General features: G+C 41.6%; 1 protein-coding gene across 3 annotated transcripts in view; it reads right to left on the bottom strand.

The window, feature by feature from the left end:
* The window catches only part of SHTN1 (shootin 1), a 117263-nt gene that overhangs the window by 34085 nt on the left and 69318 nt on the right, over window positions 1–13860 (bottom strand). For all 3 annotated transcript variants that reach the window (XM_004611898.2, XM_055119276.1, XM_055119277.1), the window contains exons 11-12: window positions 12933–13032; window positions 4790–4872 (exon numbers count right to left, since the gene is read on the bottom strand). In XM_004611898.2, the coding sequence (XP_004611955.1) occupies window positions 4790–4872; window positions 12933–13032 (183 nt within the window). The remainder of the gene's footprint in view (window positions 1–4789; window positions 4873–12932; window positions 13033–13860) is intronic.

The following is a 13860-nucleotide window of genomic DNA, read 5'->3' as shown; positions in this document are numbered from 1 at the left end:
CTTTCTCTCACCTGACCCTTATTTCTGAACTAGCAGAAAGCAATCCATATGAACTTCTAAACTAGTAAGCAGTTCTAATAAATCTGCAAGAATCACCTACAGAGAGTTCGTGGTATGTTTTGTAATTCTTTCTGCAATCACCCAGTTGGTTATTGTCTTACAAAAGCATGTAATCACGGGGACAATGGAAATATGCAGGATACTAGAGATTAAAGAAAAGGGACAAATAAAAATAACAGGTCTAATGTTATTGAACTGCCATAGGAAAATAAAATCAAATGTTCTTTGAGTTAGTGCTTCAAGGTCAGTCTTAGATGTAAAGATACAATGTAATTAATTGAAGCTTAAAATTTAAGACCCAACTGAAAAATAAGTTAGCTTAAAAAAAATACAGACAGAGCAGTCTCTTTGTTGCCCAGTAAACCCTTATTACCTAGAGGAACTAAAATGGATTTCTAAATTTCACAGGACCCCTTTTCTCTTTCACTGCTGTTTTGAAAAAGAGTTATTTAAAAAATACTATGCCGCCACACTGTACAGAATTTCTCAAGAATGTACTATGTACTATGGTTGAATGATATTTGCCAAAGTAGGGTTAGAACATTGTCCCTTTTCCTTCACAGTTAACATTTTGAATGTTTTCTATGTGTTCAGTCATAGTCTACATACTAACATGTCATGAGACCGCCTGATTCTCACAACAACTGCATGGAGGGAGTATGGCCACTATTTCCATTCTACACATTAGCAAACTGAGGTTAAAATGTCAACATTCAAACACCTAAACATAGGAGAAACAGTGGGCATACCTCTGAAATTGCAGGACTTGACTAATGCGAGCATTCTGACTAAAACTAGAGATAGCAGCCTCAAAATTTGTAAAGATTTACTTCCAAACCTTAAACTTAGTTCTAAAATACTCCATAGACCTTCCCCATACACATTTCCATAATGAAAAAATAACTTTCTCCATTGACAAGATCTGTAGAAACACACCCAATATATATTAAAAGATGTTAAAATTTTAAAAAAAAAAGTGACAGGGGCTGGAGCAATAGCACAGCGGGTAGGGCACTTGCCTTGCACTTGGCCAACCCAGGGGATTCCCAGCATCCCATATGGTCCCCTAGTACCGCCAGGGGTAATTCCTGAGTGCAGAGCCAGGAGTAACCCCTGTGCATTGCCGGGTATGACCCAAAAACAAAACAAAACAAAAAAACCCCACAGTGACAGAGACCAGTGTCTGTGTTAGAAATTTAAACTAAATGTCACAGTGGATTCCAAGATTTGATGCTCTATACTAATTCATCACACATTAATCAGTATTGATATTTATATTCATCAATCTTACTCCCCCCCAACATTTTTTATTGTGATAAAGCACTATGAATTATAAACTTATTCACAGTTAAGTTTTTGACATACAATGTTCCATCCCTGATCCCACTGTGAGTGTCAACCAGTGTCCACCAGTGTCCCCAAGTTCCCTTTCACCCCCCACCCCACCCAGTTGCAGGCTGCCATCTTGACAGGCATCTTTTAAGTTTGATTATTAAAGTTTGGGCCTTGTGATGTCAGTGTTGTTGACTTTGTGGTATGGCTATTTGGCTTCTCATTCCTTAAGACCATCGATGCACCTGGTCCCGCCCCCTTGCTTCTCTTCCATCTCTTCTCTTCCCCTTTACCCTATTTCTTTCCTTCTCCTCCCTAAACTCTGGGATCAAGGGAAATCCAGGTATCCCCCTTTAAGCCACTGCATTTCCTCAGCCAGTTTTTCTCAATACCACATATAAGTGAAATCATTCTGTGTTTGTTACTTCCGGCTTACTTAACACGATATTTTCTAGTTCCACTCATGTTACAGCAAATTTCATGATTTCATCATTGTGTAACTACTAACAAAACACTCCTGCCACACAAGTAGGGTGTTGTGCTATATGTCATTTAAGGAAGGGTGGTTGGGGATGGGGGGGCAGCAGGGAAAAGCCACCCAAATGGCCCAAATGGTGCTCAGGGCAGCCCAGAGGTCAATCCCTGCAGTAAACAGGGCCTCAGGATACACTGATTCTCGGGCTCTGTAGTGCCAAAGATCACTCAAACTTTAAATTTCCTGAGCAAATTCTGTATTAATCACTCTACTTAGATCTCCAATGTCCAATCCTGTAGAGATGGAGGCAGGAGAAAACAATTCCACATTATGAATAGTGAATAGCAAAGAAAACACCACTTTGATAGAGAAAACTATATAGCTTCTAACACAGGGGCTTGTCGGTTCCAGATTTTTTTTAACCGAATATTACTGTGAAATTGACAAACTGGTAATGAAATTCATTTAGAAGAGAAAAATCCCTTTATTCTGAAATCTTCCAACTGTACCCAAATAAGATGGAAACAAAATCTTTTCATTTTATCTATAGTGTCCAGGAAGGCTTATATCGTGAGTAAACCAGAAGGAGGGCTGATCTGAAAATCACAAGTGACTCTTCTGCATTCTGTCCTGCCGTCCACACAGAAGAAATGGACTCTCAGTCCTATTACCACGCAGAGGAATAGATTCCAACGGGCTGCAGGGAGCAGGCCCAGAAGTCAATGGTTAGGGAAGAACAAAACAGCTTTCGTCTGTCATGGTGCTCAGAGGCTCCTGATAATAAACACCAAATCTAAATTTTTTTTCTCATTTAATATGCAAGAAAGCTGTAGGAGGGCCAAACACTCAAAGGGTTTGCAATCTGTTTAGAGCAAGAGAACAAAACAAACACTAGAGCAGAAGCTGGTGGGTGGGATATTGGAACGTTACCGAAATAAGATTTGAAACAAAAAGCTCTCGCAGCACACAGGGAGCAACAAGTCCTTCATTTGTCATTACTAATAGGACTAGTAATAGATGAGAGGAGGGCCAGGAGGAGCAGGAACACACAATTTTCCTGGAACCTGTACGAGGGGTGGGCGGGGGGCGGGGGGGGGGGTGGAGGGATGTGGATTAGACCAGCGCATTGCTTTGAGAAAGCTTTCACCTGAAGAAAAAAGGTAGATGGAATAATTATGGCATGAGGAAAGACAGCAGCAAATGTTGAGGGGGCATAGAGATCATGGTCTAGCCACAGGTGAGACAGATGTCACAAGCACTGAGGACAAAGCAGAAGCAGAAAGCAGTCTCCAAGCAGACTGTAGTGTTTGTACTCTGTCTGATGCAGGGAGAAACAGGAACGTCCAATGGTGGAAAACAGCGTGATTACAACTGTCAGTGTCATCCCATTGCTCATCAATTTGCTCAAGCGGGCACCAGTAACGTCTCATTGTGAGACTTGTTGTTACTGTTTTTGGCATATCAAATATGCCACGGGTAGCTTGCCAGGCTCTGCTGGGTGGGCGAGATACTCTCGGTAGCTTGCCGGGCTCTCAGAGAGGGGTGGAGGAATCAAACCAGGGTCGGCTGCGTGCAAGGCAAACGCCCTGCCCGCTGTGCTATCACTCCAGCCTATGACCTAAAAAGATCACATGCCCAGTGATGCGAAAAGAGTTCAAGGGAAGTCAGGGACTCTGAGGTCAGGAAAGAGATGAGAAAACATTTGCCAGTGAGTGAGACTGACCCGGGTCCATCTACCGTGCCTGTTTTAATTTGGGTTCTATAGTTCTCAAGCATCAAGGCCCACGTTCTGGCCCCAGCATTGGGCTTTGGTGTCGGCTCTCTCTAGGCTGTACCTGTAGCTGGTTAATAGGCTCTACACTAGGAACCCACAGCCTCGGCTCACGGGGCAGGTCCCTCTCCCTTCTTCCCGGCCTCTCCGTGCTATCCCCATCATCTGCCTCACCAATAAACCACAGTCCTGTGACTGGGACTCCATCTCACTGGCTAGCTGCCCTCAGCTCAACCTCCATCAGCTCTGATTTGAAGGACACTGACTGCCGCCCCTCAGCCACTCTCATCCCTTAATAATCTATCCTCTGTTCTCTCTCACTGAAGATGGTATTATTAAAAATCAACAAATCAAAGACAAATCTCATCAGAACTATATCCCCCCATTTACACACATACACATACACTTAAAACTTCCACTGCTCCAACGATCAATTTCAAGATCCTGATCAAAGTCTTTAGAAATAGGGCCCGGACTACTTCCCTACCAGACCATCTGTCTTGTGCCCCATGTTCAGGTAATCTAAAGTTTTTTTCAGTTTCCCAGTATGCCCAGGTCTTTCTCCACCTGGAACCTCTCTGAATCTGCTACTGGAGCTGCTTTTCTCCTGAACACTTTCCAAATCCACAGCAACTCAAAGCTCTCTGTTCCCAGCAGTCCACCTCCGTAATCTCTTAGAAATGTGCACTGCCTCGCCACTGATCAAAAATTGCACTTAAATAATACTTAATTTGATAATTAGTTGTTTACTTCCCGTCTCCCTCGCTCAGCACCTTCAGTACACAGCACTGGGGTACCAGGGAGTGGTGCCTGAAAAAGTCTTGGTTCACTGGCTTTCGACTCTACAAAGCCTTTCCCCTAATCTCTCCTTTGGAACTACTTCCTCTCTTTTCTTTACACCCAAAGTACCTTGTTCCCTTAATGAAAAAAACATTCCCAAGCATATCTCATCTTACAGCAATGCGTGTAGATGCTCAACCTCTATAATAAGCAATTTGAAAGCAATGACCGCTACCTGGCCCGTTCTTGTAGCTATAAAGTTCTTCATATTTCTCCCCCCAATACATACCACCATCAAAAAACTCAGTGAACATGTGTGTTACAAAAACACCATCACCTGCACAAAGGAAATGGATGGGGACGAGGCTTACTTGTCTCTGGCTGAGCTGCCTTTTCCTTCTTAGCACCACTGCCGCTGGGATGGGATCGCTTCCGGATCATAGACATGAGGGACCTTTGGGAGAACAACAAAGATGACCAGGAAAATTACTAGTTGTTTTATAATTCAAGACTGTAACTATCAGTAAGTACACCAATTCTTCTCTATGTGCATAAATAGTATAGCTAGAATTTAAGTCATCTACCTTCCCACTTTAAATTAATTAAACTTGATACTACTTTAAGGAAGCACAAGATAACTTATCCCTCTCAGTGTAAAATCATACTCATTCCAGGAAGAAAGTGACTGCTCTAATTATTAATATAATGCATAAATATCTGCCAAGTAAAATAGACATGTGAAAATTTTTAGCAATCACAACTGAAATTCAGAAATAGCTATCTACGTTAAGACTTGAAATTTTAGGAGTATCAAGGTTTCATTAGATCAAGAGACTCTGAAGGAACCATTTCAGTACTTTAAGATACTTAGTTAGAAACATTTCATATGTAAGGATAGTTATAAATAATCATGTGGAAATTCCCAAGTTAGTACTTTTTTTGCAAAATTATAGAAATTATGGCTATAAATAACATAATTATTCATTGCAATAAAAATGAAATAAGGTTGTATAAAAATTAGGGCTTATTTTTCCCCCAATTCTTGTTTTCAAAAAAAAAGACTTTTGAGATAAATGGAAAGATGAAAAAGCTAGGGAGGTCTTCAGTATATATTTGTAAAATATAGGCATAAAACACTTCAATTGCAAGGTGTGAACTACTCAAGGAGAAAATGTATTTGAGCCACCATTTCCCTGATCCATGTTTTCAAAATCTATTAAGTTTATAAAAGAGGATATCCAAATTCCCAAGATACACACTAAAAAGAGTGTTTGACTTCATTAGGTAGTAAAAAAAGTTAAACCCACAGAGATATTACTACACACTCATCAAATTGGCAAAAAAATATTAAGTCTGGTAATACTGAGTCTTGGTAAATTTGTATTTATAAATCTATAGGAATTCTTAAACTGAAGAGGGTATAGACATGGACAGAACCATTTAAGAAACTGCTATTATCTCCTGGAGCTAAAGATGCATATATCCTATGAGCCAATGATCCTTTTCTCATGTATTGTACTGAAAAATAATTTGCATTTGTACACCAAGGTAGTACAAGAATGTTCAAATAGAACATGTATTCTGCATATATGCAACTATATACAAAAATTCTTATTAAAAACAACGTACTGCTTTGTAATCTTTATGTGTTAACCCCCAGACAAAAAAAAAAAACTCTTGAAATTTCTTCTCAGAACCACCATAGGTGGTGTGAATCCCAAGAGTTTTGAGCGGGTAAAGAGAGGTCCCCCAATCCCAACCTTTGCTTCCTTCATTTCTCCAAACATTTTCCTCCTTAATCATTATACTCACTTTTGTTCTACTTATTTCCTTCTATCGGCTACACTAGCAGGGACAAATGGAGACATTACTGGCACCTGCTCGAGCAAATCAAAGATCAGTGGGAAGACAAGTGATACAAGTGATTTCCATCTATGAAAGAAAAATCTTTTTTGAACTACATCTCTAAACTACAAGAAGTATAAATAATGGCCTGTTTTGTAGATAATTGGAATTTTACTACATTCACATCTTAGTCTTTTGGTGCTACATTGCTTTTATAAGATGCATACATGTTATTTTGTGTAACTAATTTGAATTCATATTCATTGATGTATACTTTATTAATTTCCAGATTTTTCCATATATTTATTAATTTCCAAGATGAGCTTATCCAATGTGATTGATATTTGAGTTATCACCAGCTAAGGGAAATTATAGGAATTCTCTCAATGTATACAACATTAGTCGATGACAGAAATTACTAATTTTAAATATTCTGCAATGATGTAAGAATTGGAAACTAATATGGTGCCCAGAGGAAAATCATTTGGGAAAAACAATTAGCGAGAAAAAAAAACTGAGTTTAGTCTAAAGAAAAAAGAGACAGGGTGGAGTAAAAACAGGTGAGATAAGAAGACCAGGATAAGACAACTGGGACCAATACAAAAACCTCTGGCTAAAATTGCTCAATTTCACAGTCATTTCAACTGAACAGATAAAACCTCCACCCACGTGTTCTAAAGAAGGAACAGTGGAGAATATTCACCCTGAAGTTCTCAACCAACCCCATTGAGAAAAAGAAGAGAAGAGATGAACACTTCCTCAGAAGACAGATAGCCAAGAGGTGCAGGAGAAAATGCACTGCATCACTGATCAGGAGGAAAATGCAAATAAAAACAGCAACGAAATATCTCCTCGTGCCTTTGAGACTAGTGCGCCTCAACAAGAATGAAAACAACCAGTGTTGGCATGGATGTAGGATAAGAGAAACCCTCATAGTTGCTGGTGGGAATCTCTACTAGTTTGACCTTTTTGTAAAACAATCCTAAAAGACCAAAATTGAGCTTGCACATGACCCAGCAACCTCCCTTCTTTTTTTTTTTGCTTTTTGGGTCACACCCAGCGATGCACAGGGGTTACTCTTGGCTCGTGCACTCAAGAGTTACTCCTGGCCATGTTCAGGGGACCAAATGGGATGCTGGGAATCGAACTCGGGTTGGCCGCGTGCAAGGCAAACGCCCTACCCACTGTGCTATCACTGCAGCCCCTCAGCAACCCCACTTTTAGGTAAAGACCCAGAGGAGCAAAATACTCTACTCAGAAAAGAACTAATTTGTGCTCGTATGTTCATTACAGCAATATTCACTATAATCAAGGTCTTGAACGACCCAAATGTCCAAGAACAGACGAAAGGATAATGACTATTATATTTATATATATATACATATATACATACATATATATATATAATGGAATACTACTTGGCTATAAGAAAAGACAAAATCATGCAATTTGCCACTATGTGAAAGGAATAGAGGAATATCATGCTGAGCAAAGTCATTCAGGAGAGAGAGAGAGCTAAAGAATGATCTCTCTTATATGTAGAATATAAAAAATTTCCATAGTAAGAAAACAAAAATGCCCCAAAGTACAGCATCTAAAAACTTGTCTACAGGGGCTGGAGAGATAGCACAGCGGGGAGGGCGTTTGCCTTGCACACAGCCGACCCAGGTTCGATTCCCAGCATCCCATATGGTCCTCCAGCACTGCCAGGAGTAATTCCTGAGTGCAGAGCCAGGAGGAACCCCTGTGCACTGCTGGGTGTGACCCAAAAAGCAAAATAAAAATAAAAATAAAAAAAAATAAAAACTTGTCTACAGAATGGAGCTTACCAGGGCAGAGAGAGAGGTGTGTGTGTTGCGGACGGGGGAGGGGAGGGTGGGAATGGAGAGATGATGGGGGGAGAGGGTGACAAGGTAACTGGGGGATTGAGGGAAATGGGCACCATAATGGAGGGTCTGGTGTTGGAATATTGTATGTGTAAGACCCTGCCACTGACAGTATTGTAAAATTACAAATCACAGTGGCTAAAATTAAAAAAGAAAGTTCTTCAAGAAGTTTTCTTCATGGTCACTGTGATGACTAATTTCTTATCGACCTGAGAAGGTCACGGGGTGTTCAGATGCATGTAGCACCGTCGTCCCGTTGTTCACTGATTTGCTCCAGTGGGCACCAGTAATGTCTCCATTGTGAAACTTGTTACTGTTTTTGGCATATCAAATACGCCGAGGGTAGCTTGCCAGGCTCTGCCATGCGGGCGGGATACTCTCAGTAGCTTGCTGGGCTCTCCGAAAGGGATGAAGGAATCGAACCTGGGTCGGCCGCGTGCAAAGGAAACGCCCTGCCCACTATGCTACTGCATCATATCAGATGCATGATCAAGCACTATTCTGGGTGTCTTTCCTATTTTGACAGAACATAATATGGAAATTGCCCAGGAGAGGACGAGGGCATATGTTTTCTGCCCTCACAAAAGAGATCATTCCTCTTCGACTGAGAACATCAGCCTTTTCCTGCTTTCAGATTAGAATTAAGGCGGAATACTGCTTCTTCCTGGTGTTAAGCCTGGAAACCTTTGGCCCAGAACAACACCACAGGCTGTTTCTCTGCCAGTGCTAGTCACTCTGCGGATCTGGTTGCTGTTAATTTGTTAGAACAAACCTCGTACAGAAGTGTATCTGAATACACACACACACACACACACACACACACACACACACACACACACACACACACACACACACACTTCATTCTGTTCCTCTGGAGAACTCTGACACATTCCCCCTGAGTCACACATGCCTGTGACCAACCCTACTTTTATCGGTACAAAAGAACCAAGGTCACCTTCTTCCTCTGTTTCCTCACCCACTTCTCTAAGTCAAATGGGCAGGAAGAAGAAGGGAAAGAACCTTCTGGGAAGAAATCAGAGGCCCCGCCTGCTGAGATCACTTAAAGGGCAGAGGCCATGCTAGAGCTCTGGGTTCAGTCCCTGGCATGGCAGGTCCCCCACGCACTGCCAGGCCTGGTCCCTCTCGCACTGCCTGGCTGTCCAAAAGACAAAGATAAAAGCCTGCGAGGACACAAACCAAGAATTCACCAGACCCTCATCTTCCCCTCTCCTTTCATTTCTCAGCAACAAAGTTGGAAAATCCTGATGAATTAATTCAAAGTTCAGTGAAACTCAATCCATAACAAAATATGTTTCTTGAAAAGAAAACACTCAGTACTAAAACAAAACCCAAAAAACCCAACTCTTTTTGTAGTAAGAAATTATATCTTTGGGGGTGGAGGTGGGAGAGCCATGCAATGCCAGGAATTGAAACAGGCCTCCTACATGCGAAGCAGGCAATGCAGGCCTTTGAGTTAAAAATAATTGATCCTAGTCAAAGAAAAACTTCTTTTAAGAAAAAAACCCACGTATGTATAAAGCAAAAAGAATTCATCCCTTGGGTATACATAATCCAAATTGACGTTCATTTCTCATTTGTAACTACATAGTTATCGTTAGAAAAGTATTCTATTTTAGAGGATACTTTGCTTTTCATTTCAGGGCCTCTCAAGAGTTCTCAGACTAAAACATAAAGGCTAAAAAGGCAAAATTAAAATTGCATTTCAGTAGTTCTCCTTCTTCAGTGACCTTTCTTATTATCTCAAAATTCTAGATGCTTGCGAAAGATCAAAGTGATGAATTTCTTACTTTGAATGTCAAAAGCAGAGAATCTTCTCCATCCTTAGCTAACAAGGAGAGAAAGAATTTAAAATGCCTAAAATTCCTTCAATGGACTCTTGGATTGATCCATGTGTAAAACTTATTTTGTCTTAACTCGTTCAATGGCTTCATGTAGATTGTGTCATGCCATACACAGTAAGGGGAACTAATGAGAATATTTTTAAAAAGCAAAGTCCCATTTCCATAGTTGTGTGGGAGGAACAAGCCACACATTCTATTCAGATGGATCCACAAAGGTGCAAAGCATGATTAAATGGTCTCTCGGTGCAAAGGATTAAATAAATCACACGAGTTAATGAAAGGCAAAAACCCAGCAAAGTTTTAAATTCCATTTGTTCAAAAATAAATTATACAGAAATAACTAACACCAAGATCTAAAGAAGCAAAGCCAAGCCCACTTCATGTAGGTTGTCTTATATAATTCTGGATGAGGAATGAAATAATCACAAAAACAAGCTTTTTATTCTAAGTGGCCCATAGGTGTAAAACCCTGAGCGAAGCACTCAGTATCATCAAGTTACTGTAGTGTTTAGAACAAGTGAATTTTTTTTTTGAGGGGATCGGGGGGATACCCAGTGGTCTTCAGTGTTGGCTTGAGACTCTGCTCAGGGAATCACTCCTGGCAGTGCTCAGAAGACCATATGTGGTGCCGGGGATCAAATCTGGGAGAGTCGCATACAAAGAAAGCATCTTACCAACTATACTATGATTATCTCCAGCTCCCAAATAGTCAATTTTTGTCTATAGATTTGATATCGATAGACTTCAACATAACATTCAGCATTATTAAAGGTTTAACTGGAAGGCTTAGGACAAAAACAATTAGTTCTTTTAGTTTAATTACTGCTCATCACAATTAGTACTGTTAAGTTTTGACTGAGTTTAGTACTTTTGTTTTTTATTTATTATTATTATTATTATTATTATTTGCATTTTGGGTCACACCCGGCAATGCACAGGGGTTACTCCTGGCTCTGCACTCAGGAATTACTCCTGGCAGTGCTCAGGGGACCATATGGGATGCTGAGAATTGAACCCGGGTCGGCCGCATGCAAGGCAAACACCCTACCCGCTGTGCTATTGCTCCAGCCCCCCTTTTTTTTTAAATTAAATAAACCAGAGCTTTTCGAATTCAAATTAGTGAGAGAAAAAGATGAAATATTCCAAGAAGCCCAAAATTCCTTGGTCTCACCATTCAAGGAAACCATAACATCATGAGCTAAAATGTAAAAGCTGAAAGAGAAAAAAAAAAACTTACAATTTTTCGTAATGTAAGTATCAAGAAAAAAAAAAGTCTAGTTCCTGGGTTTGGAATTTAAACATCTACCACAAAAGAACACCCTAGGGGCCAGGGACAGAGAGAGTAGTTTTATTTCTTTTTTTATTTTTCTTTTTGGGTCACACGCGGCATTGCACATTGGTTACTCCTGGCTCATGCACTCAGGAAATTACTCCTGGTGGTGCTTGGGGACCATATGGGATGCTGGGAATTGAACCCAGGTCAGTCACGTGGAAGGTAAATGCCCTACCTGCTGTGCCATCGCTCCAGCCCCGTAGTTTTATTTCTTTTCCCTTCCTCTTGTCACTGCACTGACCAGGGTAACGCACACCAGACAATCCTTCACTTGGTGGAAGGAAGGGACTTGCATTACAGGCTTCGACCCTGGCTCCAATCCCCAGCATGGCATGTGGTCCCGAGCACCGCCACAGTCACTCCTGATCAAGAGGCAGGGATGACCACCACCGGGGGTGGCCCGAATTCCCTGCCACAATCTCTCAAAAAAAAGAAAGAAACAAGACTCTAGGCCACAAGAATGCTTTACCAGGTTTTGGGGCCAACCCGGTGATGCTCAGGGAATACTCCTGGCTCTGCACCCAGGAATCACTTCTGGCCATGCTCCGGGGACCATATGGGAGGCTAGGGATCGAACCCAGGTCAGCAACCACATGCAAGGCAAGCGCCCTGCCCATTGTACAGTCTCTCTGGCCCAGGCTTTTGTTTTTCCAAGTGGTAGTGTGGACCACAACCCATGCTGCTGAGCAGGGGTCACAGTGTCAAGCACAGCCATCCAGAGTACTCGGGTGCCAGGGATGGAACTCGGGGGTTGTTCATGCAACCCAAGTTCTCTACCACTTGAGCCAGATTCCCACAAGACTACCAGCGACTTTTAAGATCCTTTTTATATATATCAATTATGAAAAAAAGGGAAGGAAATCATGTGACTCTTAGAAAATTCTCTGAAAGAAATGGATACTAGGAGATAGCGTTCATTCTTTTTTATGCTCCTCCAATAATAATGCAGTCAAAGCCAGTATTTTGAGAGCACAGGAGGTGAGGTTATGTGCCTTTGCATGCGGTTGACTCCAGCCTTTTGCTTCGGTTTTGGTTTTGGTTTGGGGGCCACAGTAAGCTCAGGGCTTACTCCTGGCTATTCACTCAGGGATCACTCCTAGGGGGCTCAAGGACCATATGAGAGCAAACCTGGGTTGGCCACAGGCAAGACAAGCACCCTACCTGCTGGATGATCTCTTTGGCTCCTGGTCCCAGATTCAATGGGAAGCACCTACGTGTGGTCCCCAAAGCACCCGCAGGAATAAGCCCTGAGCATCCCTGAGTGTGGCCCAAACACCCCTTCCTAAAAAAAAGTCAGTACATTTGTTTTCGTTCCTCCATTTCCCTTCTTTTTGTCGTCACTGTGTTGTCTGGGAGCACACACACTTGGTTGTGGTGCACCAGATAATCGTCCCTTTGTGACGCCCAGGTGGTGCTGGAATCAACTCAGCACATGAGCGCACAGCTTGGTGTTTGCAGGGCAAGCACTGACCACTGAGCCACACTGGGCCTGCAAGCCAGCATTTTCTGTTTCTTCATTCCATACATAAGAACTGAAATCAGGGTGGAGCAGTATCTGGTTCAGAGCAATTTTCCCGGATGTGCTTACCGGATAGGGTTGGGAGGAGGCGGAGGAAGAGGCGGTGGTGGAGGGGGTGGAGGAGGTACTGAGTTCTCAGACTGGTTCACCCGTTTCTGAAGTTCGTCAACTGCACGGAAAGTAATCAGTAAAGGGTTGAAATCAGTAACTCAACACCTTTTACACAGGTAAAGACAAAAGCCTAATTTCTCTCAAGGTTAAAAATTTCTATATGAAACTACAAAACATTTGAAATTCCTATTTTTCTCCATGTTCGAATTTTATCCTTCATTGTTTTAGTTCTATTTTCTTTTCTTTTCTTTTTTTGTGGGTGGGGGAGGAGAAGGGTATACCCAACAGTGCTTAGGAAACTCTTCTCACAGGGGAACCCTAAGTGTCAGGGGTCAAACTAGAGCATGCTGCACTCAAGCTAGCATTTTAACTCCAGTACTCTGTCGCTGGTTCTATGGTATTTCTTTACCTACTTATTTACTTATTTACTTTGGGTTTTGGTGCCCCACACCCAATGATGCTCATGGGTTATTCATGCTCTGCACTCAGGAATTATTCCTGAGGGTGCTCAGGGGACCATAAGGGATGCTGGGGATCGAACCTGGATCAGCTGCATGTGAAACAAGTACGCTACCTGCTGTATTATCTCTACAGCCCCAGATTTATTATTTTTCACACCACTCCTCAGCACACCCTCCTTCCTCCCTCCTTCCCCTTCTCAACTAATATTAATTTCAATCAAGACTGGTTTGTCTTTGTTTGCTTTCTCTGTTCATCAATTTAATATCCTTGTATTTTTTTTGCACATACGTGAAATCATCCAATACACATTTCCTTATTATGTGTTTAGCTTTGCATAATTTCTTTAAGTTTCTTTCATTCTCTTGGAAAAGACAAAAAATATCTTTTTTAAATAGCTCAACAGTATTCTAATGAAACTTTCCAA

Source organism: Sorex araneus, chromosome 11, assembly GCF_027595985.1.
Source record: "Sorex araneus isolate mSorAra2 chromosome 11, mSorAra2.pri, whole genome shotgun sequence".
In the NCBI taxonomy this organism is placed as follows: Eukaryota; Metazoa; Chordata; class Mammalia; order Eulipotyphla; family Soricidae; genus Sorex; species Sorex araneus.
Note: the sequence above shows the minus strand (reverse complement) of the source record. Positions and strands in the feature narration are given on the sequence as shown.